This window comes from Neophocaena asiaeorientalis, unplaced genomic scaffold (assembly GCF_003031525.2).
Source record: "Neophocaena asiaeorientalis asiaeorientalis breed wild unplaced genomic scaffold, Neophocaena_asiaeorientalis_V1.1 scaffold275, whole genome shotgun sequence".
Classification (NCBI taxonomy): domain Eukaryota; kingdom Metazoa; phylum Chordata; class Mammalia; order Artiodactyla; family Phocoenidae; genus Neophocaena; species Neophocaena asiaeorientalis.
The window spans coordinates 8,571,878-8,598,746 of record NW_020173679.1 but is presented as its reverse complement, the minus strand read 5'-3'; the positions used below and the strand labels follow the sequence as shown (position 1 = coordinate 8,598,746).

At 53.7% G+C, this 26,869-nt stretch overlaps 1 protein-coding gene across 8 annotated transcripts in view; it reads left to right on the top strand.

The window, feature by feature from the left end:
• PIK3CD (phosphatidylinositol-4,5-bisphosphate 3-kinase catalytic subunit delta) overlaps window positions 1–26,859 on the top strand; it is a 47,198-nt gene extending 20,339 nt beyond the window's left edge. The window contains exons 2-24 of one of the 8 annotated variants that reach the window (XM_024749976.1): window positions 1,700–1,818; window positions 15,062–15,234; window positions 16,340–16,568; window positions 16,674–16,903; window positions 17,322–17,501; window positions 17,797–17,946; window positions 18,403–18,492; window positions 19,501–19,722; window positions 20,435–20,531; window positions 20,636–20,766; window positions 21,263–21,313; window positions 21,398–21,562; window positions 21,654–21,775; window positions 21,974–22,117; window positions 22,288–22,387; window positions 22,532–22,710; window positions 22,805–22,917; window positions 23,143–23,221; window positions 24,002–24,169; window positions 24,754–24,877; window positions 25,055–25,200; window positions 25,344–25,476; window positions 26,136–26,859. In XM_024749976.1, the coding sequence (XP_024605744.1) occupies window positions 15,094–15,234; window positions 16,340–16,568; window positions 16,674–16,903; window positions 17,322–17,501; window positions 17,797–17,946; window positions 18,403–18,492; window positions 19,501–19,722; window positions 20,435–20,531; window positions 20,636–20,766; window positions 21,263–21,313; window positions 21,398–21,562; window positions 21,654–21,775; window positions 21,974–22,117; window positions 22,288–22,387; window positions 22,532–22,710; window positions 22,805–22,917; window positions 23,143–23,221; window positions 24,002–24,169; window positions 24,754–24,877; window positions 25,055–25,200; window positions 25,344–25,476; window positions 26,136–26,273 (3,132 nt within the window). In that variant the 5' untranslated portion in view covers window positions 1,700–1,818; window positions 15,062–15,093 and the 3' untranslated portion in view covers window positions 26,274–26,859. The other 7 variants (XM_024749975.1, XM_024749972.1, XM_024749969.1 and 4 more) reach the window with 7 other exon arrangements.
• The last annotated feature ends 10 nt before the right edge of the window (window positions 26,860–26,869 follow it).

Sequence of the window (26,869 nt, the reverse complement as noted above, 5' to 3'; positions counted from 1 at the left end):
CCTGGCTTTGTCCGCCTGGGGAGATCCGGGGACCGGGGGCGCGTGGGGTTTGGAGGAGGAGGCGCGTTCCCGGGGCGGACCGAACCCCGTTGGGGAGGCCGAGGCAGCGGGCCGCTCTCGCGTTGTGATTCTCTGGTGTGGGCTGATTCATACCCTCCTTTTCTGATCTCATTGCATCCCTTTTATGCCTCCGTGGGGCCAGGAATCCGGGGTGTCCCGCTACCGCCCTAGATGGGAATGAGCAGGGCCCTCAGCCGGGCTCCGGACGAGGACGCGCGCCTGTTCGGGGAAGGCTGTTTACTTGTCAGGGACCGAGCAGTTGCCGCGCGCGCCCTCCCCTCCCCCTGCCCCCGATTCGGGACCGAGCATCCTGCGCTCTGGCCATTCCTAGCGTTGCCTCCCAAAGCTTTGCCCTTGAACCCAGAGGGCTAGAGGGCGGTAGACCCAGCTCCTGAGGTCTCGCCCAGCGTGAGGGCCAGAGCAAAAGACGTCCTCCCTCGCCCCCTCTTGTGAATTCTGTCCCGGCTCCGTATTTCCTGACCTGAATTCCTAAGGACTAGTTTTTCTCTTATCTTTCATTCTCTCGGCTCCATCACTTTTTTTGCTTCGTCTTTCCTCGTTTCGAAAGTGCTTTCTCTACGATCCTGTCTCATTTCCCTGTGACTGAGCTGTTGTTTTTTGTCCTCTTGTTAATTAACTCCCTTGGTCAGAATGGAAGTTATTTCTTTCTTAGCTCTTGTCGCTGACCTCCCGTTTCTCTGGTGACAGTGCTTTGGGAAGTGCCTTGCCATCCTCTCACCTGGATGCTAAATGGAGAGACCATCCAAGCCCATGTTCCTGGGCTCCTGCAGCAGGGTCCATAGGGTATCCTTCCAGGGATTAGGCCGGCAGCCGGGAGAATTCCAGCTTGGACCTTGGGAAATGTCTTCTTGGAATGACACCTTTTCCAACGGCTTCCTAGGACTGGGCTTTTTGTCTCATGGAGAAACCAGTGGTTTAGGTTTCCTGCTCTTCAGGAGCCCAGTGGGTTCCAGGCAGGAGACTCCTGCTGTGCGGGTAGCTGGGGGGAAGTTGGGAGGGTGGCAGGTCCTGCTGCTGGAACCCAGCCACCTGGGCTCCCAGAACTCAGGTGTCTTTCTGTCTCTGGGGTCAGATTATTTCCAGGAGCCGCCCACAGTAGGGAAAGAAGCACCACAGATGCAGTGAGTGGGCCGACCCCTCCCCACACACCCTTCCTTTTCATCTCCAGCAAGCAGGGATGAATCTTCCTTTATGATGCAATTTGGGTCTTGAATGGGGACCTCAAGTTCACAGACCTGCTTTTTGCAGCCATTGAATGGAACTTGAACCCAGGCTTGACTCAGATCACTTACTTTGCTTTCAAAAACCAAACAAAACAACAAACAACTCTAAAAATGATCTGAGTCATCTGTATGTATATGAATTCCTACCAGGCACTGGAAATGTTCCTGTGGTTTGCTTCAGTACCACCAAAGGGAGCTGGGGGTGGCATTGACACAGATGGTGAAAAAGGCCCATTAAGTACAATGTGACTGGTTTGCAAAAAGGAAACCTTGGTGAGACAGTTGCTTTTGAGCTAAAGTCCTCTAAGAGAATGCACAGAAGTTTTCTGAGACTTTCTCTTTTTTAAAGATTTCTTTCTTTCTCTTTCTTTTTCTTTTCTTTTCTTTTTTTTCAGACAGATAAGGAGCTCAGAGTCAGGCAAGGGCGGAATGATGCTCATTGATCCCAAAGCATCTTTAATCTGCCAGGCAGAGGGACCTTTGCTGCTGGTCTTTCTTGGACCATTCCAGAGAGGTAGGTTGGGCAAAGGAAACAAGTGTGTGTGGGGGGGAAGAGGAGATGTTATTTTGTAGATAGGTTAAGAATTTGAATGGAATCCACCCTCCCTGACTATCTAGCCAAAGGAGAACTTCTCTTTAGGACTAGAATGCTAAAAGGAAGAGAGTGACCCAAGTTTGTGCTCAGAGCCTATGAAGGGGGATGTGAACTAGACCCCAGCCAGCTTCGCAAGAGAGGGATGCTGCTACCTGGGAAGGAAGGGATGGCTGTGCTCCGAGGAGCCCTGGAGCCCGTTATTAAACTGCAGCATTTGGTATTTGACTTGCTGCGTTCATGATAGAGCTGGGCTGACCTATTTGGTGCGAGAAAAATTAAAACCTTCTTCCGAAGGAAGTGGATTGGATTTTCATAACTTGATATTGCTTCTCAAGGAGTCCTTAGATGGGGACATTCTGTTTCTCTAGAGAGTTGGCAGTCACTGGATCGGTAAGAGGATGCTCCTTGGAACTTCCGGGACATTAACTTGCAAGCTGAATGTAGTCCCTTCATTGTGCAAATGAAGAAATTGAGGTCAGAGACTGACACTGACCGAGCCTTGGCTGAACACCTGCCTTTGGTATCTGGGGGTAGCTGGGTGTGATTAGCAAGTGTGCAGATTTGCCCCGTTTGCAAGCTGTGTGGGTACATATGTATTCTGTGGGTGCACAGCACCATCTTCCTTATACAGTTGCTCGAGAAGCTACTGTCATTTCTGATGGTTCACGTAGGGCACGAGGTTACATGATGTCATCCTTGGAGGCTTTCCCCCACCCCACCTCATTTTTCCTAGGTCTTCATCGGTACTTTCCAAACTTCTTTGTTAGTGTGGACCTCTTTAAAAAGATCAAAGTATTAAGCAGAGTTTTAACCTCTAAAGCAGATTAAAAGAGTGCCACAAGTAGAGACTGGCCCAGAACTCCTCCCACTGAGCAGCTGTCCTACTCCTGCCACCCTCTGAAGGCCTTGGGGTGCTTCTGTGGAACCCCAGGACTCCCTGGCACATAGGCGAAAACCATGGATTATGTAGACCTGTGTAGAGGAATTAGAGTTCCTTTTTCTGCTACACAGCTGTTTACACTATCTTGATTTGTGTTTCAGAAGATGCCTTTAAATCATGATTTTTAACCCTCCTACTTTTTGATTTGTAAAGGATACCTATTTACTGTCCAAAGTTTACAAAATACAAAAAAATTACAAGCATCACTCTTCTATAATCCTACCCCCCTCCCAAAAAAACCATTGTTTCCTTGTTGGAGTATCCTCCCTGGAGAGTCTTCTGTGTGTGTATCTTTGGAAACTTGATTTTTATTTCTTGGTAAATATTATCATGAACTTCCACAAACACATAACTGAATGCATGTGTTTATCTCTGCTCTGTTTCAAAAGCCCACTAAAATGAGAGTAGAGGAATAAAAAGGTATAAATCCTTAAGAAAACAGAAAATGATGATAGAGGGGGAGGGATATGAGCAAAATTTTTGAAAGATGGGAAGCAAGTGGGTGAAAGAAAAGCAAAGCTTAGAATGTTGAATGTCCTGGCTGTGCGGGAAGCAAGCTGGCTTGTACACATGACCCACCAAAGGCTAAAGAATGGGGGCCACAGAGTATTCCCAACGATGGGGGCGGGGAGCGGGGCTGGAAGCAGGAATATTGGTTTAAAGTGTGTGTTAGAGCCACAGACCCCTCTCTCAGGCCGTGTAGCCAGGCAGCTCCCTCCTCCACCAGCAGAAGATGGCTAGTTTCCTGCAGGCAGCATTGAACCAGAGCAGCAGAAGGCAGGGGAGGCTCTATATTGAGAACAGGAAGATTCAGTGAAAGTTTGCATGCTGAATAGATAGACCCTCTCCTAGCTGGTTCCCGGAACATGGCAGCCTGGCTTCTACCCGTCCTCCAGGCAGGGGCCTTGAACTCTCTCTAAGGAACCCAACCTCATATGAAAAAACGCTACTTCTCAGCGACACCTACCAAGCAACCGGCCCTGCACAAGCACCTTTCAGTGCCTCTCTCTTAAATTTGAATGGGCAGCCTGGATCATCACACACCAAATGAGTCCTCTAACATGAAAGACAGAGACCCAGAAGTCATAAACATGGTTGTTTTAAAAAAAGGCGTATTTATAAAACAATAATAAGCTCTTGGATATCAAAACTAGGATAGTAGAAGTAGAAACTTCAATAGAATAGAGTTAGAAGATTGAACAATGAATTTCTAGAAAGTAAGACAGAAAGACTTGAGGGACGGAAAATAAGAAAGAAGATAAGAAAATTAGAGCAGTTTGGGAGGCCCAGTATCCATCTCATCGGAGAGAAATGGAGAAGGAAAAGTTATTAAACTCCAGGAAAAAAAAAAAAAAATCTAGAACTCAAGAGTTTGCATTAAGAATCTCTGTGTAGCACTCAGCCCAACAAATAATGAGATACAGTACATCAGGGACTTACCCGCTGGTCCAGTGGTAAAGAATCTGCCTTCCAATGCAGGGGACGCGGGTTCAATCCCTGGTCAGGGAACTAAGATCCCACATGCCGCAGGGCAACTAAGCACACGCACCACAACTACTGAGCCCGTGCGCTTCAACTAGAGTGCCTGTGTGCCGCAACTACAGAGCCCACGCGCTCTGGAGCCCACGTGCCACAACTAGAGAGAGAAAACCCACACTCTACAACTAGAGAGAAGCCCATGCACCACAACGAAGAGCCTGCACAGCACAACAAAAAGATTCTGCGTGCCTCAATGAAGACCCAATGCAGCCAAAAATAAAAATAAATAAATATATATTTTAAAAAAGATACACTACATCAAAGTAAAAGATGTTCTATGGGACATCAACATGAACTTCCAAAAGTCCAGAGATAGAAGTTACTAAAAGCCAGTGCAGGGAAAAGGGGCCACGTACAGAAGATCAGAGCACGGAATGGCATCGGACTTTACAAAATCAACACCAGGAGCTACAAGACAGTGGAGCAACTCTTTCAAATTTCTGAGGGAAATTCATTCCCAACCCAGAATTCTGTAATCATCATTCAAGCAAAATAATAGGATGAAGACCTTTTTCAGACATGTAATTTTTCAAAAACTTCACACACACACACACACACACACACACACACACACACACACACACACCCCCTTTGTATCCCTTTTCAAGGAAGCTACTAGAGGATGTGCTGTACTAAAATGAGAGAGTAAACCAAGAAAGAGGAACGAGTGGTACAATATGCAGTTGTCTCTGGTTTCTCACTTGGCTCAGCCACCAGATGACTTTCTGTATTTCAGCTGTTGCTATCTTTGAGCCTTGGGAGTGGGGGGGGGAAAAAACACCTACCCCACCATGGGAACTGGAGAGTACTCCCTTCCAAGCCTCCCCTGCAGCCAGCACCTGTGATGTGGGCTCCACTGATGAAATGTACCTATGTTATATTTTGACAGAGAAGAGAGGGATGAAACGTGTGTTGTTTCCATGGTTATGGTGGTGATAGCGGGGATGGGCTTCAAGGTTGAGTTCTTGGCGCAGAAGTGGCAGGGGTACAAAGTAGCACCCGGTATGCAGTGGCAATACCAGCAATTTTGCCATCAGACGTGATTCTGTATCATGGAGTCCACATGGTGTACTACAGTTATATTTCCTTTCTTGTTCAACTTTTTGTTTTTCCTGGAGTTGATAGTTGCCTCATGTTTTTATTTGCTTTGTTTGTTGCCTCATATTTTTATTTGCTTTGTTTTCAATGTACTAATCACTAATTCTTCCTCAAACTCTCCAACAGAACTATTAAACCCCTCACAATGCAGCAAATATGTCAGATAACCTGTCAGCTCCTTCCCTGCTTAATCAGTGAGAGCTTCTTTACTTGCAACCAAGAACTCTGACTGGTGGAGAGAAGGTGAAGGGAATTCCCATAATGATAGTGAAAAGAAGTTCCAGTATCATAGTTGTGCAGTTGGTCTAGAGAGCAGCCAGCCCAATTTGGAGCAAGACGGCTGAGGGCCCCAGGAGGAATCTCTAAGAAAAAAATGGAGCTGATGGATTATCTGACGTATTTGCTGTATTATAAGGATTTTGTAGTGCTGTTAGAGAGTTTGAGGAAGAATTACATATTCACACATAGAAAACAAAGAAAATTAAAAACGAGGCAACTGTAGGAGTAACAAAAAGTTGAACAAGAAAGGAAACCATAGTATAGGATGTGGCTTAGCTTTGAACAATATTTACATAGTTATAATAATGGAAGAACTAAAGTTTGATTAACAGAAAGTGATCACATAACTATATCCAGGAAATGGGGGAGAGGATCCATGCATGTGTGTATGTGAAGGAAAGCACAAACTCATCTTCTCAGGTAAATAGTTAAAAGTTGAAGATCAAGAAATATCAGTATAAACCTGTTATTTAGAGATGCAGAGATAAATGCCAAAAGATACAACTGAAATTGGGGGTGGTTTGTTTGGATATGGAGGTCAAGGGACTGCTAATTTTTTGCTGCAAGCATTTTAGTTTTAATTAATTTTTAAAATTATGTGCTTGCAAAACTTTCACAGATATTAAAATTTAAAAGTCATTAGTATCATGGCCACATCCACCCATAATATAGCTGCTTTCATTTTCTCTATGCTTTCTGAAATGTTTTGTCCACAAACACATGTTGCCATGATAAATGTATGTGCATTATTGGTTTCATTTAATGTGGGGAGTATTTGCAGTGCCGTGTCATTCTAGTGACTACATTCACTCTTGTTGTTTGTGTTGTCATTTACTTAGACATTTCTTTATTATTTTTGATTTATGAGTTTCACAGACAATACTACGATCAATATCTTTGTGCGTATAGCTTTTCCTTTTTCACTTTGAATTGCTTCCTTAAGACAGTTTCCAGATTCCCCAAATTACCAGATATGAGACCATGGATCTTTCTCTTGATTTTGCTGTGTAGTATTGAGGGACCCTGCATGGTTGCAGGCCCAAGGCCCCCCTGGGTGCACCATGAATTGATCATCATAGGGATAGAACTTTTTGTAGGGTAGTTGGCTCATTTTTTTTTTTCTGATGGCAGTAGCAGGAGTCAGTCTCTCTCTCTCTCTTTTTTTCCCATATAGAACAGAATTTCCAAAGACCTACACATCTCCTTCTCTGACTTCTGTCTTGGTTTTCCCCCACTGAGGATTTTTTTCCTTTTTAAAATATTCAAATTAGAAGTTACTGTCCTGTTGAATAATATGGACTCAAAGGAGACACGTTTAAAATGGGAGAGAGTGAAAAAAAAAAAAAGAAGAAGAAGAAGGAAAAAAAAAAAAGAAGTGAGGGAGGCAGAAGTGGGTAGACTAGGAAACCAGGGAGTAAGGTAGTTCATGTCCTCAGCTTACCTTCTAAGCAGACACTGGGATGCCTTCTAATGCACGGTGTCACGTGACTTTGTTATTTTGTCCAATCCCATCCTTCACCCCTCTGACCTCTTTTTCTCCAGGTGGCAGGAGGTGGGGTGTCAGACAGCCCTCCAAACAAGCCCATCCTTCCTCTTCCTGGGGTGGTCTTCAGGATGTCCTACTTGCCTGGACTAAAACAAAAACAAACAAACAAAAGAAAGCATTTGTATCTTGGAAGAATAGCACATCTATCCTAAAACTGTACCTGTTGAGGGCCCTGGGCCATGCATTTCCCTATGGCTTCATTCTCTTCAAGAAGGTGAAGGCTGCAGGCTTCAAGGCTGGGCTGCTGGGATGCCTGTTCCTCAGCTCCTTAAGAGCAGAGGATTGGGGTGTTTCGTGGCCTGTAGGGCCCAACGCCTTCCCTCATTCATCTGCTCTGCCAGCTCTGACCTGGGGCCCTGGCCTCATTACTTTCCCCGCTCCATTCTTGCCTCCCTTCCTTCCATTTTCCTCACAGCAGCCAAAGCAGTCTTCTTCGTAAAGCGTAAAATCAGGCCATCTCCGTCCCCTGCTTAAACCCCCCCAGTGACTTCCCCCTGCAGTGGTGACAAAGCCTGGCTCCTCATGGAGGCTCCAAGGCCCTGCAGGATCAGCCACATTGTCTCTCCCCAGTCTCCCCTTCTGCTGTGACTCCCATTACCTGGTCTTCTGCCTCAGGGCCTTTGCACTTCCCGTTCCAGCTGCCTGGAACCCTATTTCATAGATCTTTCCTGGATCCTTCTCGTCATTCGAGCCTCATCTGCAATATCTCACCTGAGGACCCTTACCTGACCTGCCATCCAAAGGAGATGCTCCCTGCAAACCTGTTTTATCACATTCTAATCCTATACTCTCTGAAATCATCTTGTTTATTCAGTTGTTTCTTTCTTTCTTTTTTTCTTTTTTTGTCTTTTCCCGTTAGACTAAAAGCTCTGTAAGAGCAGGGATGGTGCCTGTCCCATTCCCTGATGGACACATAGAAGGCGATCAAATCAATATTTGCTGAATGAATGAATGAGCGAGTGAATGAATGAATAGGACTTGGGACCTTCAGCCTTCTGGGTCAAGGAGGGGCCCCTCATTCTTTTTCCTGAGGGTCTCCAAGAGGATGTGGTGGTTGAAGGATCTCCTGGCAGCCAGAGCAGGGTGGTGGTTTCTGGAAAGCTCCTTCGGGGTAAACATCCAGGAGATTCACCGGGTGGTGGCCCTCCAGGTAAAGCATCTTCCGCTCTGCTTCTGAAGCGCTCACTTGCTCTCACTTTCCATCTAAGTTGGGCAACAGGAAAAGTGTTCATTTCATTCTCCGTGGGAGACTGACTGGAAACAGCACTTGATTAGGACTTTTTGAGGCCGAGAAGTCCTGGAGATAAACCCGGGTCAAGAGGCCCAGTGTGAGCTCTGCTCTGTTCAGCGCGATGTGGAAGGCCGGCCCCTGTGGCCCCCTGCCCCTTGTCATGTGGCTGCTGGTCTCGCATCCTCCCAGCATGGGTGGACGGTAAATACTTAGACTGTGTGTGTAACTACCTTCTACAACTTTCTGTGACTGAGGCTCCTTCCCTTGGGCTAACTAGGTTGTAACTTTGGGCTCTGAAATCCAGGCATTGGACAGATGTTTTGTCCTCAGGTTAAGGACATGAACATCTCTCTCTATACAGGTTCATAGGAGCCGTCCAGGGGGACCTCTAGACTCTTGCTTTAGAATAACATCTGAAGTGTACAGGGCATGTTTTGCCCAGGGCATCCCCTCAGGGAGGAGGATGTTTATGCTCAGACAAGCAAGACACAACTTCCCTTCTTTTCTCACTGCCTGTCCCCTGCTGAGAGTGACTCATGTGTTCCCTTGGGAAGCTGTTCCCCAGGGTATGTGATTGTTCCCCAGGCACCAAAAAGCCTGTCTTTACATTGACAAAGGCTGGGCAGCATCTCCCGGTCAGTGTGTCAACCACATCGGTGACGGCCACTGGAAAGAGGCAGAAGTCTAACAAGACTCGGGAGACGCCAGCTCAGAGCCCCAAAATGGTGGAGTTTCAACAGGAATGAAAGGGATCCTTCGGCAGTCCTGAGCTTGGGACAAGCCATCAGCCAGCTGGTCTGCCAGCCCAGGGGGACTATGTGGGCTGCAAGGTCACTCCTAGTCCCAAAGAAGCATTTGTGGGATTCTACATCCCTTGCTTCCCTTTTCCCTTAGAAATAACTTAGGGCCCCCTGAGGCGTTCCCTGCTGCCAGTGGGGAAGGATGGTGGTGGCAGATGCCCTTTTATCGAAATCTTTAGAGTAACTCCTCTGCTGGCCGCTCAGGACTCAGGAGGTCCTTCACAGCTGAGAAACTGTTCTTCAGCCTCAGGCCAGAGAAGGTGCATCTACCTGGGAATGTCTAGGGACAGCTCCAGAGGGCTGGTGACAGAGACCCCCGCCGCACCCCCGGTGCCCACTCCGCCCACCCCCTGGCCAGGATGACTGCTGCCACGCAGCTGTTCTGTGGATTGTGTGGGCCGGAAGTGGGAAGGTGAAAGGAAGTGAGCTCCTTCTTGCCCAGTTTTCTTTACTATTTTATTAACGATTCAGATGTGGATGGACAGAGGAAGCCTCTCTCAAGATTCTGGATGACAGAGTGAGAAGGATTGTTCCTGGTTCTTCTTTGGTCCATCCCACTTTAGTGCCTTGAGGGTGGCCGTGACCCTTACTTACCTTCCTGGCCCCATGGCTCCACATGTGTGTACAGTCTACTGATCCCAGATGATATCTCTGTGACCCCTAAGGCCTCTCCCCTGAGCTGCAAACTGGGACGGTGCCCCTTGGCTGTCTCCATTGGGATGTTCAGTAAGCAGCTCAGATTCAGTATGTCTGAAATGGAGCTCTTGCTCTTTCAGTTCCCTGCAAATCTGTTTCTCCCTTACACTTTCCCATCTCAGTAAATATCCACCAGCCATGCAGTCTCCCAAGCCCAAACCTGCCTGTCATCCTCGCCCCTTCTCTCACTGTCCCCCATCTGACGCACCCGCACCGCGCACCCCGCCACCAGCTCGTAGATATACCTTGATTCCCTCCCTCTCCAGTTCCATCTCCTCCTCCTGGGTCAAGCCACAGTCATCTGTGGCACTAGCTGCCCTACATTCTGGACTGCATGCTTGCAACCCTTCAGCATCATTTCAGATGCAAATAGGATCTGGTGGCTCCCTTTCCTAAAACCCTCTAGGGCTGTGCACTCACTGCATCGCCCCTAGAGTGAAAGCCAGATGCTTCCCCTGTAAAGGCTCTGCAGGACTGGTCCCTGCTGACCTCCTCAGCCCATCTCATCCCCCACCCTCCCCTACGCTCCAGCGGCAAGGGCCCGCCTTCTGTTGGCTCAGGACGTGATGGCTCACCCTGGCCCTCTGCCCCAGTGTCCTCCCCTCAGAGGGGCCTTTCTCGGCCTCCCTATATGCAGTAGCCCCTCCTGCTGTCCTCCATCACATCGTCACTAGACACTCTGTCCTTCACCGTGTTGATACAACGCGGGAACATCCTTCTTGTCTACTGTGTCTCCCCTACTGGTGTGTAAGCGCCTTCTGGGGAGGGACCCTTTGTCTCATTCACCACTGTGTTCCCAGCACCTCGCACGATTCCTGACAATAAATACTAGTTGAATAAACTAAAATATCTCAGGTTAAGTGATATATACAAAATGTCAAATCCAATAATACATGAGTGCTGATTATTTCCATGAGATGAAATTACCAAGAATAATTGTGAGTTCCTGCGTCTAGATTCAGAAAGTTAGTGTTCCTGTACAGACTGGGAGAAGTATCTGGAGGGTTGGCAGCCAGCAAACTTGGTGATGTGGCCACCAAAGAACTTTCGGTGGGAAGGGGAGGCGGGGGAGGGGAGCCTGATACACTTTTAGGCCAAACAAATGGGAGTTTGGTGACTAGAACATTCTCCTACAATTGGCCTGCCAGGCCCCATCTGGAGCATCTTGTTTTCTTGGAGTGCCAAACTTTGGCAAAAGAGTCTAAATCTGCTCTGTAGGGAGAACAGAGGTGTGGGGCCACCATCCAGCAGAAGAGCCATCAGATAACGACTCCATGTGCCTCTAGGTGGCAGCACAAAGGACGGGGCTGGGTCTTAGCGGTGGGCCAGTGTCCAAGGGAAGAAATTTCTAACACTAGAAGCTTCCAAAAATGGAATGTGCTGCTCTATTAATGGAAATAAATACTTTCAGCTGCAAGTGATAGAAAATCCAACTGAAACTGCTCTAAGTTAACAACAAAAAGGCAGAGCTGGGGCGGGTTTTATGGCCGATAGAACTGAAAATTCTAGGGGTAGAGTGTAGCTTCAGGCATGGCTGGATCCAGGGAATCAAAGGCTGTCCTCGGGACCCTGCTTCACTTTCCATACTGAGCTCTGCTTTTCTCCACGTTCGTCCTTTCTCAGGTTCCACCCCTCAGAGCAGTGGGTGGTCACCAGCAGCTCTTGGTAGATATTCTGTCTTTTCTGTTCTCCCAGGAAAAAGTGCCCAAAGAAGTCCAGATGTCAAAACCCATGGGATTGACTTCATAGTCACATGTCCATCCTAGAATCACTGTAGCCAGAGAGGTATGACAGTTGGCTGGGGCTACGTCCCGTTCCTGCTTCCAACCCAGTCCCTGTGGCCAGGGGAAATGCAGGGCTCTGATAGGCTGGGCCTGGGTCTCAGGCCACTTCGGGAGCCAGGAGAGAAGTCAACCCATCTGAGCCACTTGGACTGAGGGTGCAGTGAGTTTGTGGAAGGTCCCCAGCTCCCAGATCAAGAAACCGAAAGTTACCAGCACCCCTGTGCCGCTCTCCCCCAGGGTAAACTGCCTTCCACCCGAGGTAACCCCTATCTCTTCTTCTGCCAACATAGACTAGTTCTGCCAGCGCTTGTTCTCCATTTAAATGGGATCTTGAGCACATACCCTTTTGTGCCTGACGTCTTTCTCTCAGCTTTATATGTGTGAGATTCATTTATATTGTTGAATTGATAGATCATCCACTCTCACTGCTAATATAACATTCCATCGGGAGAGGAAACCGCAGTTTATTTTTCCATTCTACTGCTGATGAGCACTTGGGAAGTTTCTGTTTGGGGACTGCTATGAATAGCGATGCTATACTCTTGTATGCTTCTTCTGGCGCACCTGTGCTGGCATTTCTGGAGTTAATTGCTGGGTCGTAGGACATATGTGTTCACCTTTAGTAGATACTGCCAAACAGTTTTCCAAAGTGGTTGTACCAATCCGCATTCTTGGAGCAGTTCTAAAGCCTCGGGATTAGCTGACATCTGTGTCCCGTACATACCGAGAGCGACAGGTCTGGGCTTCATGGAGAGCTGGAGCTTGTTAACAGCTGCATCCTAGGTCCTGGGCCCACAAAGAGGGAAAGAATTCCCATCCTTCTCCTGTCCCCTCTCTGGTATTTGATTCTGTCCTGCCCACACTATCCTGAGTCTTCCTCTTTTAGGAATGAGTTTTTAATATCAGAGTGTTTCCCTGCATCCCAGATGGATGAGTGTAGTCGAAGGCTTCGTTTCCACAGCGCTGAGGTAGCCCCATCCATCCCTTTGGCTAGAGTCCTGGGGAGTTCCTGCTGCATGTGCTCGTCTTAGCCTCGGGACTGAGTGGCCAAAGATGCCTTCCTGAGCTTGGCCAAAGCATTGTAAATGGATTTTCCAGAATTCCTGACTGTCCTCCACATTTTGAGTCAAAAAAAACAGCCTTTGGCCTGGCCATTCTCAGAAAGAGGAACCCAAAGTAGGATGTGGTTTTACAATCAGAAGAAGTGGATCCCAACAGTGGTAACATGGTAGCACAGGGTGACATGCTGCCCTGCTGCTTAGAGCAGCTTCTGCATCTAACTGAGGGTGAGGCCTGGAGCCAGCTGGCAGAGCCACCAGAAAAACATCTCTCTCAAACTAAACACTTCCTTTCAACTATTTTAAAAAGTTACTTAAATCTCGAAGGATGTGACCCTAGGGTAAGGAAGTATTTGTTTAAAGAATAAAAACGATAAAACATGAAGGAAAAAGATTTGCCTACATCAACATTCAAAACTTCTGCTCCTTAAAAAGACACATAAACAAAGTGAAAAGATGACTCAAATCAGATATTGCCAACTCACTCAAGCAACAAAAGAACTGAATCTAGAGAATGTAAGAAACCCTGCCAAGCAGTAAGAAAAAGACAACCCCACAGAAAAAATGGGCAAAGTTTATAAGCTGGATATTTGCAGAAGGTAAACATGTTATGGATAATCAGAGAAATGCAAATTAAAACAAGAGAGCATTTCACGCCCACCAGATTGGCAGAAATGGGTAAATTTGACAGTACCAAGTGCTGGCAAAGATACGGAGATTAAAAAGTTAAGGATGTGGTTATACCTGTCGTAGGTTATATTTATGATCTGACAATTCCACTCCTAGGCATATACCCTCTACCTGCACTGCCCAGTGTGGCAGCCACCAGCCACATGTATTTCTTGAGCACTTGAAATGTGGACAGTATGATTGAGGAATGGAATTTTTAAACATTTTATTTAATTTTAATTCATTTAAACGTAAGAATTCATACTCGATTTGGTTATTGGAAAACTTTTAAGTATATTTGGAACAACTTGATTCTGTGAACCTACTTTTTTAACCTGTTAATTGTATGAAGTCTACATAAGATGAAATACTTCTGATGAAAACCTAGCGTCCGAATTGTCCTGTAAGTGTAAAATACACACCAGATTTCAAAGACTTAGCACCAAAAAAATGTAAAATATCTTGTCATTTTTCTGTACTGATAACATTGAAATGACCATAGTTTGGATATATTGAGTTAAATAAAATAGATTACTAACTAAATTTTATCTGTGTCTTTTTACTTTTTAAAAATGTGGCTACTGGTAACTTAGACGTTCCACGTGTGGCTCACATAATATTTCTCTTAGACAGTGTTCACCAAGACTCTCACTTGTACACAAGGTGATGTGTGCAAGAACATACATTGCAGCATCGTTTGTAATAACCAGAATGAGTAGACACAAACTTTGAGGTTCCTTAGCAAGAGAGGGGGGTAAATAAATTGTTTATTTACACAGTGAAATATCTCCCAGGAGTTAATATGAATGAACTAGAGCTACATGTATCAGCATGGATAAATCGAGATTGCAGCGCTGAGTGGCAAAAACAAGGGCAGAAGACTCAGTAATCATACAATGCTTTAAAGCATGGAAAAATATTAGGAATTGTTTGTGGACACATTTTAGTATAATAAAAGGATAAGAACATGCACGGAAACTATAAACAACCAGAATCCAGGTGGTGGTAACCCTGAAGTGGGAGAGAGACTCAAAGACCTCTTATTGTGTCTGTAACATTTTGTTACTTACCGGGCAGTGGGTTTGGTATGGCTGAGATAGTTCAACAGCTTGTTTGATGGCTAAAGCCATTTTCAAGCCATTTGGTTTCTGGTCAAAAAGTTTCAAAGAACGTCGTCCTTCGCTCCCTCTCAAGTCTGGGGTTGTCTGCCCAGTGATCCTGCCATTTTCCATCTTTGCTGGCTGGTGGCCATGGTGAGGTCTCCCACGTGTGTGTGTTCCTGAGAAAAAATGATTTGGCATGGGTTTGTTGGTGGTTTAAACTGGGGGCACCGCCGTGAAGGATGCAGACTCAGCCTAGACAGTGGCCTGGGGCAGCAGGAGCCACAAGCCACCTCCCGGCTGGGACTCCATCCCAAGCTTCCTGCTGACAAAAGTCCTGAAATCCTGTTTTCCAAAGGGTCCTATTAAAGGACTCACCCAGCACACCTTAGGGCCTCACTTTGCCTTTGCTTCCTTTGCAGGACGATTGGTATCCGAGAATTAAAAGAGCAGGATGCCCCCCGGGGTTGACTGCCCCATGGAATTCTGGACCAAGGAGGAGAATCAGAGCGTGGCCGTTGATTTCTTGCTGCCCACGGGGGTCTATCTGAACTTCCCTGTGTCCCGAAATGCCAACCTCAGCACCATCAAGAAGGTACGATCTTGACCTTAAAACTAGTTCTCAGAGCTTGGAACTCAGAGAAGCAGACAGATGGACTCTGCAACTCTCAGATTTGAGATCCTCAGCTATGAATTTTAAAAGATATGGGGGGGGGGGCTTCCCTAGTGGCACAGTTGTTAAGAATCCGCCTGCCAATGCAGGGGACATTGGTTCGAGCCCTGGTCCAGGAAGATCCCACATGCCACGGAGCAACTAAGCCCGTGCGCCACAACTACTGAGCCTGAGCTCTAGAGCCCGTGAGTCACAACTGAAGCCCGCGCACCTATAGCCCGTGCTCCATAACAAGAGAAGCCACCGCGATGAGAAGCACGCAAATCGCAACGAAGAGTAGCCCCTACTCGTGGCACCTAGAGAGAGCCCGCGCACCGCAACGAAGACCCAACACAGCCAAAAATCTTAAAAAATAAAATAAATTATAAAACAAGTAAATTAAAAAAAAAAAAAAGATATGGGAATTCCCTGGAAGTTCAGGTATCCTTAGATTCTGGGTCACACGCCTGTGCTATCCGTTTGCATTGATGGACCGTAATTATCCATCCCCCGTGGAAGAAAAGTAGAGCTGTTCTCTCCTTTTCCATCTTCTCTGTGACTCAGCGGTGAGCACCTTTGCAGTAACACTTGGTGCCCCAGTGGCGCTCCTGTGATCCCTGGGGACTCCTCACCCCGAGGCCACATACTGGACACAGCCCGCAGAGGCGTTTATGGCCCCCTCGGTGTGTGAAACTTTTCTGAATTACTTGCCGTCATTTAAAGACCAGGGTGATGAACCAGGAACGATTAGCTGGGTGCCTGGAGGTCAAGTCTGGATGGCCATCTCTCAGGGTAGCCTACAGGGGAGACCGTAGGACCCACCGCTCTGCTCCAGGTTTAGAGCCTACCTGGCCCCGTTCGTAGAAGGGCAGGGACGGCGACTCCCGGTGACCCTGTGGTCAATGCTCAAGGGACGGAGAGAGTAGTGGTTCTGCGATCTTGCCTTTGCCCCCTTGTCAGGGTCGTGAGACCAGCCTCCACCCGCCTCCCGGCTCCCTGGGGCCCCGCCCACCGTAGGGGAGGAGCTGACCGGCCACTTCCCTTCCAGGTGTTGTGGCACCGAGCCCAGTATGAGCCGCTGTTCCACATGCTCAGTGACCCCGAGGCCTACGTGTTCACCTGCGTCAACCAGACCGCGGAGCAGCAGGAGCTGGAGGACGAGCAGCGGCGGCTATGCGACATCCAGCCCTTCCTGCCCGTCCTGCGCCTGGTGGCCCGCGAGGGTGACCGGGTGAAGAAGCTCATCAACTCGCAGATCAGCTTGCTCATCGGCAAAGGTGCCCTGCCGAGGCCAGGCCGTCCCACCTCCGCTGGGTCTGCCCCCCGCCCCCGCCCCGCCCCGCCCCCGAGCCCCACGCTGACCCGGCTCCCCTGACCCTCAGGCCTCCACGAGTTTGACTCCTTGCAAGACCCAGAGGTGAATGACTTCCGAGCCAAGATGCGCCAGTTCTGCGAGGAGGTGGCCGCGCACCGGCAGCAGCTGGGCTGGGAGGCCTGGCTGCAGTACAGCTTCCCCCTGCAGCTGGAGCCCTCGGCGCGGAGCTGGGGGCCGGGCACCCTGCGCGTCCCCAACCGGGCCCTGCTCGTCAACGTCAAGTTCGAGGGCAGCGAGGTGAGCGGTGGCTCACGCCGGCCCGTGTGCTGCATGCAGGCTGCCGTGTCCACGGGGGACACTTCCCCTGTGAGACTCCCGGTCACCCACCAGCCTCCCCAGTTCATCCTCCTCCCAGCAACATCGGGTGGTATTTGTAGGGTATCCATTGCATACGAGGGGCTTGGCCAAACGTCCCACCCGGCGAGTTCCACAAGGCAGAGTGACCAAGAGGCTTTGGTCCTCGGTCCACTCACGCATCCAACAGGTATTTCCTGGTGTCGGCCACGTGCCATCATCAGAGCCTGCCGTCGTGGAGCTCACATTCAGGGGGCAGGGGGCGCCTAATACTTGCAGACGGGCCAGCCCACCCCCTGTGCCCCAGAACCCCATGGGCTCTTCGCAGGCGTGGAGGACTGACCCTCCCTCCTCCCCCTAGGAGAGCTTCACCTTCCAGGTGTCCACCAAGGATGTGCCCCTGGCACTGATGGCCTGCGCGCTCCGGAAGAAGGCCACGGTGTTCCGGCAGCCGCTGGTAGAGCAGCCCGAGGACTACACACTGCAGGTGAACGGGAAGCACGAGTACCTGTACGGCAGCCACCCCCTCTGCCAGTTCCAGGTGAGGCCTGGGGTCCCTGCAGTCCTGGCCTGGGGCCTGGGTTGGGGCGGCGGGGGGGTGGGAGCTGGTCCTCGGCCCCTCTCGAGCCCGACAAGCCAGACCTTGGGGGTCACGGTGAGAGTGCGCCCTTGCTGGGCTGGCTCTCCCCGTGAGCACAGGGAGGTGGGCGGGGGCAGGAAGGGCCAGCAGGAGAGGCCCCAGAAGGCCTGGCGTGGGCAGGGGCCAGCGTGGGGCATCCCTGGGTAGCCAGTCGTCCAGGGAACAGTGGAGCCACTCACCCCGCCCCCCATCTCAGTACATCTGCAGCTGCCTGCACAGCGGGCTGACCCCCCACCTGACCATGGTGCACTCCTCTTCCATCCTCGCCATGCGGGACGAGCAGAGCGACCCCGCCCCCCAAGTCCAAAAGCCACGCGCCAAACCGCCCCCCATTCCTCTGAAGAAGGTGAGCTGGCGCCCTGCACTTACCCTCCCCTGCAGCCCTCCTTCCCACCTGAGGTCCAGCCCAGGCGCCTATTGGGCATCGCCCTGGACCAGCCATAGGTCCAGGGGCCCCGTGTCTCATGCCTTCTGGTTGCTCGGGGTTGAGAGTTAGGCCTCTGGGCTGGGGTGGACTCCTGTCTGGACTCCTGGGACAGCCTCTAGGCCTGGCGCTTGGCCGCCTGCCCCTCCTGTCTCCCGTGCTGTAGGCAGAACTCCATGCCCTGCAGCGCTCGGGGGGTCTTGGGCCCCCTGGGGCGCCTGCACGGCAGGTTTTCTGGTAAAGGATGGCGTTGCGGGCAGGAATCTGCAACACCCTTGCCACCGCGGTGGCCACGCGCCCTGGCAGCGGCCGGGAGCGCAAGCCTCCCCTGAATTCCCCTGCTTTAACGCCCCCGCTTCTCCCCTCCACCCCGCCCAGCCCGCCTCGGTGTCCCTGTGGTCCCTGGAACAGCCTTTCTGCATCGAGCTGATCCAGGGCAGCAAAGTGAATGCCGATGAGCGGATGAAGGTAGGGGCTCCTGGGCCGGGAAGGGCCCGGGGAGTGCGTGTTTTTTGCACAAACACGGTGGCTGTGGCCTGGATGGGTGGCGGAGGAAGAAGGGGGGGGTGTCACACGAAAGCCACCTGACCACATTACCCAGCATCCCTGCCGGGGGTGGTGATGAGCTGCTTCAAAACAGGAAGGGGGGAGGGGAGCAGGCCAGCCGGCCAGAGAGGACAATTCGGAGAAACCGGGCCCAGCGAGTTCTGGGTATTGACTTTGGTGGAGGTAGTGGGGCCAGGCCCAGCCCAGGGATAGAGGAACCGCAGAGCCTGAGAGGTGACAGGCGCAGAAGGGGAGCCGCTCCAGCTGGGCCGGGGCCAAGGCCACGGCCACCTCTGGGTCGTTCACACGCCCACCTCCTCTGGCCTCAGGACGGCCCTGTGAGGGTGCAGGTTTTCTCGTCCCATTTGCAGGACAGGAATCCCGGGTCCAAGGAGGTCGGGGCTCTTTGGGGAGCACTTTTTGGTTGGGGTAATTTCACAAGCAGGGCAGGCGTGGGCTCCCATGGATGAATCCTGGAGGGCTGCCTGGGGCAGCTTTCTGGCCGGGCCATGAGGAGGCAGGGTGAGATGTGCAGGCGGCATTAAGTCCTTCCCTGCCTACAGGGGCTCATGCCATTCTGAGCAGTGGGGGCACCCTTGGGTGCTTAAGCTAGAAGGACCCCTGGAGTTCCCGAGCCCTGATGGGGAAACTGAGGCCCAGAGCAGGGAGCCAACACGCCCCAGGGTCCCGCAGTCAGTGGGGAGCACAGCCCACGCCGCCCTCCCCTTCCCCCCAGGACCACACCTCCCCCTCAGGCAGCCAGCCCTCCCTTTTCCGGACCACCTTCAAGCACCTGGCGGGGGAGGGTTCAGACCCACGTGAAATGAGGACCTTTCCAGAGGAGATTCGAGCCTTAGGTGGGAGGGACACCCGGGCGGGAGAGGGAGGCTAGGCCTCTGCCGCCTGCCACCCGCACCGCGCCTTCCCCAGCTGGTGGTGCAGGCCGGCCTCTTCCACGGCAACGAGACGCTGTGCAAGACGGTGTCCAGCTCGGAGGTGAGCGTGTGCTCAGAGCCTGTGTGGAAGCAGCGGCTGGAGTTCGACATCAACATCTGCGATCTACCGCGCATGGCCCGCCTCTGCTTTGCGCTCTACGCGGTGATCGAGAAGGCCAAGAAGGCTCGCTCCACCAAGAAGAAGTCCAAGAAGGCGGTGGGTGGGGCCGGTTGGGAGGCGCTCCGTGATGGTCCCAGTCCAGTCCCGGAGCCCGCCCCGGGGCCACTGCTCACCCCGTTCCCAGCATCCCAGCTGGCACGCAGCCTGGGGATGGGGTCCAGGAGGGCCTGTGAAGCCCAGCCTCTGCACACCGCGCACGCGCACACACACACACATGCACGCACGCGCGCGCACGCACGCACGCGCGCGCGCGCTCGCCACCACCCCTGCCTGCCGTGTGATGGTGCTGGGTTCCTGGGCTTATGAGCACAGTGACTCGGAATATCTGGGCCTGGGCCTTTGGTCCTTGTGGGAACCTGGAGGGAGGTCCCTGCCCTGGAAGGACAAATGCAGTGTTCTTGCAGGGAGCGGGGTGGCCTGAGTCAGCAGCCAGTTGGAGACAGAGTGGTGGTCGAGCACTGAGTCACTGGGCCCAGGATGTGACTGACCACCGAGCCACCCTGACTCACTCGTAGCTGAGCTGGGCCAGCTCCCTAGGGCCTATGTGGTTTGTTTGAGGCTTCCTCAAGAAGCCGAGAGTGGGATGCATCCGGGAGCAGAAGGGAGTCGAGGGGTGACTGACTCTGCTAGCTGCTTCAAAGGGAGTCTGGGCAAGGGTGGGAAGCATGGTCTGGCTGGGCCTATCCTGCAGATGAGCAAACGGAGGCTTTCTGGCGGCTGGCTGTGACCTGCCCGGTTTCTCTCCCAGGACTGCCCCATCGCCTGGGCCAACCTCATGCTGTTTGATTACAAGAACCAGCTCAAGACCGGCGAGCGCTGCCTCTACATGTGGCCCTCCGTCCCAGGTTGGCCCAGGCCAGGAGGGAGAGGCAGAGGCCAGGGGATTGGGGAGGTGGGTCCCACACGTGATGACATTCCCCTTGCAACTCCCATCTGTCCTTGTATCCAGACGAGAAAGGGGAGCTACTGAACCCCTGTGGGACCGTGCGGAGTAACCCCAACACTGAGAGCGCAGCCGCCCTGGTCATCTTTCTCCCTGAGGTGGCCCCCCACCCTGTATACTACCCTGCCCTGGACAAGGTCAGTGAGGGGGCCCTCGCCATTTGGGGTCCAGGACCCACCCTGCCCAGAAACCTCGAAGCTAAAGGTTAACTGTCCTGACCCTGCCTCTGGGGCTCCCCAGGACATGGTCCCTGTACCCCGTGAGTTGCCCGGGCTGGGAGCTGGGTGCCCACACACGCTTGGGGGCTTCCTTGACTCTCTGGAATCCTCATGTGTCCTAGAGCAGTGATTCTCAACCGGGGGCCGCTTTGCCCCCCAGGGGACTTTGGGCAATGTCCAAAGGCATTTTTGGTTGTCACAACTAGTGGGAGAGATGCACCTGGCATCTCATGGGCGGAGGTCAGGGATGCTGCTAAACGCCCTACAGCACGCGGGAGAGTCCCCACCACTGAGAGTCATTGGCACACAAAGTCAGCAGTGCCGAGGTGTTGACGCCCGCCCCGGGGGCCCCCCCCCCCCGGCCAGGCTGGCCCAGGCCCCGGGGTTGCCGCTGACAGCAGGGTCGCTCTTGCAGATCCTAGAGCTGGGGCGGCATGGGGAGCACGGGCGCTTCACGGAGGAGGAGGTGAGCTGGGGGCCGTGGGCGGTGGGGCGTGGACCTGGCTGCAGCCCTCACCGCCCCCCCACCTCCACCTGTGCCCCTCAGCAGCTGCAGCTGCGGGAGATCCTGGAGCGCCGGGGGTCCGGGGAGCTATACGAGCACGAGAAGGACCTGGTGTGGAAGATGCGGCACGAGATCCAGGAGCACTTCCCCGAGGCGCTGGCCCGGTTGCTGCTGGTCACCAAGTGGAACAAGCACGAGGACGTGGCCCAGGTGGGCGGCAGGGCCAGGGCCGGGGGAGGGGGCAGAGTCTGGAGCCAGACCGCAGCCTGCGCCCCCTGCCCTGACCACCGGCACCCCCCAGATGCTCTACCTGCTGTGCTCCTGGCCCGAGCTGCCCGTCCTGAGCGCCCTGGAGCTGCTGGACTTCAGCTTCCCTGACCGCCATGTGGGCTCCTTTGCCATCAAGTCCCTGCGGAAACTGACGTGAGTCCCGCGGACTTCCCCATCTTCAGAGGGCGGCTTTGCCCCAATGGCCCGGGTCTAGCCGCTGGCTGGAGACCTCTCCTGGGGGCCTGCTCATCAGGTGAGGCTGGCCTCCCGCCCCTACCCTGCCCCCTCGCCAGCTGCAGACCCTCTCCCGAGCCGTGCAGCTCCGGGCCCAGCCGCCCCCCTTCTCTGCAGGGACGACGAGCTTTTCCAGTACCTGCTGCAGCTGGTGCAGGTGCTCAAGTACGAGTCCTACCTCGACTGCGAGCTGACCAAATTCCTGCTGGACCGGGCCCTGGCCAATCGCAAGATCGGCCACTTCCTCTTCTGGCACCTGCGGTAGCTGGACTCACCTGGAAGGCCACGGGGAGGAGGGGCCTCTTGCCTGCGGGCCTCGCGTCTCCGCCGGCCAGCCCCGGTGTCCTCGGTGGCTGGGTCCTGCCGGGCTGGGAGGGGCTGTGTGGCCCCGCCTGGCGAGGCGAGGCTCAGCCCCTTCTTCCTCTCTCCAGCTCCGAGATGCACGTGCCCTCGGTGGCCCTGCGCTTCGGCCTCATCATGGAGGCCTACTGCAGGGGCAGCACCCATCACATGAAGGTGCTGATGAAACAGGTGAGGCTCGGGGCTCCCGCACCCCTGCCCGGGCTCTGCTTTGGGGCAGTTGCCCCGGCCCCTGTAGAACCGCGTGGGCCAGGCCGAGGCTGGGAGCCTGCCCCTCCCAGCCTGCCCACGCTGCCCTCCCGTCCTCCTGGCCAGGGGGAAGCGCTGAGCAAGCTGAAAGCCCTGAACGACGTCGTCAAAGTGAGCTCCCAGAAGACCACCAAGCCCCAGACCAAGGAGCTGATGCAGCTGTGCCTGCGCCAGGAGACCTACCTGGAGGCCCTCTCCCACCTGCAGTCCCCGCTCGACCCCAGCACCCTGCTGGCTGAAGTCTGGTGAGCCCCAGGCCCCAGCCGGGGCCTCCCCACTCCCTCCCCTCCCCCCAGGCCCTGAGGAGGGCCCACTGCTGACTGCTGTCTGGTCCGGCAGCGTGGAGCAGTGCACCTTCATGGACTCCAAGATGAAGCCCCTGTGGGTCATGTACAGCAATGAGGAGGCGGGCAGCGATGGCACCGTGGGCATCATCTTTAAGAATGGGGATGGTGAGCAGGCCGGGCCCCGGGCAGGGACCCGCTGAGGCCTTGGCTTCCCCTCGCCCTGCCATCCTACCCTCGGCGGGGGCACCTTGCAGTGGGGGCCAGGGGCAGATCTCCTGGAGGGCGAGCTGACGAAAACACAGAGTCTTGGGACTCCGGGGCCTGGGCATGGCTGGGATTGGAGAACCCACCAGAAACTCATGCCTTTCCTCCCCGGGGGCGGCTGCACAGACCTCCGCCAGGACATGCTGACCCTGCAGATGATCCAGCTGATGGACGTTCTGTGGAAGCAGGAGGGCTTGGACCTGAGGTGAGAGGCCCTCCCGTCATCCACTTGTGCCTGCACCAGGCCTAGGACCATACCCTGTTGGAGGGGGTCCCCTGTCAAAGCTGACATTACCACCTCAGCTGGAAAAAAGACTGGCTCTTCTAAGAAGAGCAGGGACCAGTTTGAAACTCGGGGTCAGGGAGGCGATAGGGCCGCAGGATGAGGGTGGAGAAGGCCAGCCCTGGCCCTTTGCACTGTCTCCCTCCATTGGTCCCTTTCCCTCAAGCATCCCTGGCTTCCTGCCCCATCATCTTCCAAGCCACCTGGATTTTTCTTTCTGAGCAAACATGAGTTCAGCCAAGGTGCCGACTCTTCCTCTCTGCATCCTGGGTACTGGTGTGACCTCTCCAAGGAACCTTCCCTGGAGCCCTGGGAGTCAAGGGCTCGCCCCTAGTACCTGCCTCCTCTTTTCAGCAACTTGAGTAGCCTCTCCTGCAGCCTTTTTGGGTTAAGCTCCTCGGGGTCAAGAAGCCCCTGGGGGCCTCCCTGGTGGCGCAGTGGTTGAGAGTCCGCCTGCCGATGCAGGGGACACGGGATCGTGACCTGGTCTGGGAAGATCCCACATGCCGTGGAGCGGCTGGGCCCGTGAGCCATGGCCGCTGAGCCTGCGCGTCCGGAGCCTGTGCTCCGCAACAGAAGAGGCCACAACAGTGAGAGGCCTGCGTACCACAAAAAAAAAAAAAAAAAAAAAAAAAAAAAAAAGAAGCCCCTGGGACAGCCCTTGACCACTGTGTCCACCTGCCCCTCCTCCCACCTGGCTAGGATGACCCCTTACGGCTGCCTCTCCACCGGGGACCACACAGGCCTCATCGAGGTGGTGCTTCACTCAGACACCATCGCCAACATCCAGCTGAACAAGAGCAACATGGCGGCCACGGCTGCCTTCAACAAGGATGCTCTGCTCAACTGGCTCAAGTCCAAGAACCCTGGGTAGGTTTCAGGCCCAAGGGACAGACGCCCTCCCCTTCCCAAGAGGCAGACCTCGGGAATCAAAGGCAAGGAGGAGGGACTTTGACTGTCTCTGTGGCTTCTTGGCTCAGCTGAGGGCCATCCCATAGATGCTGTGGGGTAGGGGGTGGGGGAGTGGGTCAGGTCTCTGTTCCCACATGTATCAGTTAGTTATTGCCGCATAACAACCACCCCGAACTTAGGGGCCTAAATCACAAATCTGCAACTTGAGCTGGCTCAGCTGAGTGGTTCTTCTGCTTTAATCACTCACACAACTGCTCTCATCTGGTAGTTTGACTGGGCCTGGAGGATTGCACGTCTGAGGCTTCTCTCCATGTGGCCTCTCATTCTAGCCTCAGCTTCCTTCCATGACAGTAGGGGAGGTTCAGGAACTGCAAGGTGTCTTAAGGCCCAGGCTCTGGAAGGTGCCCAGCATCACTTCCTCCATGTTCTGTTGGTCCAAGCAAGTCACAAGGCCAGATTCAAGGGCAGGGGACATAGACACCACCTCTTGGTAGAGGAAGCTGCAAAATGGTGTGGCCGTGGTTTCCATCCCTGCCCCCCAGGGAGGCCCTGGATCGAGCCATTGAGGAGTTCACCCTCTCCTGCGCTGGCTACTGCGTGGCCACATACGTGCTGGGCATCGGCGATCGGCACAGCGACAACATCATGATCCGGGAGAACGGGCAGGTAGGGGTGGCGCGGGGCTGCCGTGAGCACGGTGCCTGCCGCCCGGTGCCGGCCCGCTGGCCGTTCTGCTCTGCACACATCCAAGCCCTTCCAGCTCCCTCTCCCTCCCCAGGCTCCTCTGGGTGAGGCACCCTCCCTTTTGACTCCTTTTGGGTCTTTGCTCTTCCCTCCCCTCAGCTGTTCCACATTGATTTCGGCCACTTTCTGGGGAATTTCAAGACCAAGTTTGGAATCAACCGTGAGCGAGTCCCGTTCATCCTCACCTATGACTTTGTGCACGTGATCCAGCAGGGGAAGACGAATAATAGTGAGAAATTTGAAAGGTGAGGGTGCCTCAGACCCCCGAGATGCTCCTTGGTGCCGGGGGCGGTCAGTCAGAGGACGCTGGGGCTCTGTGGGCACGGCTCCTTCCAGGGTGCGGGGGGACGGGAGGACCCACGGCCCGCTCCCTGACCTCCCACTACAGGTTCCGGGGCTACTGTGAAAGGGCCTACACCATCCTGCGGCGCCACGGGCTGCTCTTTCTCCACCTCTTTGCTCTCATGCGGGCGGCAGGCCTGCCCGAGCTCAGCTGCTCCAAAGACATCCAGTACCTCAAGGTAAATGCCAGGGCGGGGCCCCGCCAGGCAGGAGACCAGGGAGCCCCGGACTCCTCGAGGCACCACGCCCCCAACCCCCGAGTGTGGCAGACCCACAGGGCCCTCCTGACTCGCGTGTGCTCACACTGGCCTGGGACCCAGGTCTGGCAGGAAGCCACCGGCTCTGGCCCACCCTCCCGTCCTCCACAGGCTGTGGGCGTTTCCACTTGTACAAGAGGGTTCCCTCCATGGTTAAAAACTGTCTTTCCTTCCTGCGTCTTTTCAGTTTATGAGACGCTGGGGTGGGGACTGAGGTGGCGGGGGTGGGGGGGGCCATGGCCCCCGAGTTCCTGGGAAGAAGCTGCTCCCTCCCTTCTTCCTCTTGCCAGCTTCCAGTGGAGAAGGCCAAGCCGCCTGCCTTCGGGGCCAAGACCTCCGGGCTCAAGTTGGCATCTTATTTTGAGGATGGGGCGGGGCGGGGGCCGCCTTGGTTGGGGTCGGAACGAAGAGCTCTTCCGGGGGAGGTGCTGGGTAGGTGCCCTCCTGGCTCCCTTGGTGCAGTTCTCTTAGGAGGGAGCGTTACCTGCCCAGAGAGGGTGGAGGTGCAGGGAGACGGGGCTCCCTGCTGAGCAGGGCCCAGGCCCCTCCGTGGGACGCCCATTGCTTCCATCTTACCTCAGGATTCTCTGGCATTGGGGAAGACGGAGGAGGAGGCTCTAAAGCACTTCCGGGTGAAGTTTAACGAAGCCCTCCGGGAGAGCTGGAAAACCAAAGTGAACTGGCTGGCCCACAACGTGTCCAAAGATAACAGGCAATAGCAGCCCGTCCAAGCCCTGGGCCTGGAGACAACCGAGCTGCCAGTCTTGGGAGCCGGGCATCCTCGGCCACCCTCCGGGACCTGAAAGGCTGGACGGCATCCTTGGGAAAGAACCTACACAACTGCCTTTTGTTTACACTGGTTATTTATTTATGACTTGAAATGTTTCGGGAACTAAACAGCCATACATGGAAATGTACCCTAATGTGGGGAGGGGCACCGTCCTCCCACTTCCCCATCCAAGCCCTGGGCTTTGATGGGAAGACACTGTGAACCCGGCACCTCGAGGCCGCATCTCGCCGAGGATCTGTGACCTCAAGTCTTCCAGCTGGTGGGTCTGGAGCCGGCAGAGATGATTCTCCCGTCCGGGAGCTGCCTCCTCCCCAGGCTCCTGCCGTGCTACACCGGTCTTGGTGCCTGGCAGTGACCCGGTACCTGCTGTCCAGACAGGGCACCCACGCCTGTTCACCCCCTCCACCTGCGTGCCCTCCACTGACTGAGTTCTGGGCAGCCCCCAGAGGAGGCCTGGGTACCCTCTAGATTCAGGGATGATTGCTTTCCACTTTTTTTTTTTTTTTTTTTTTTTTTGCGGTGTGG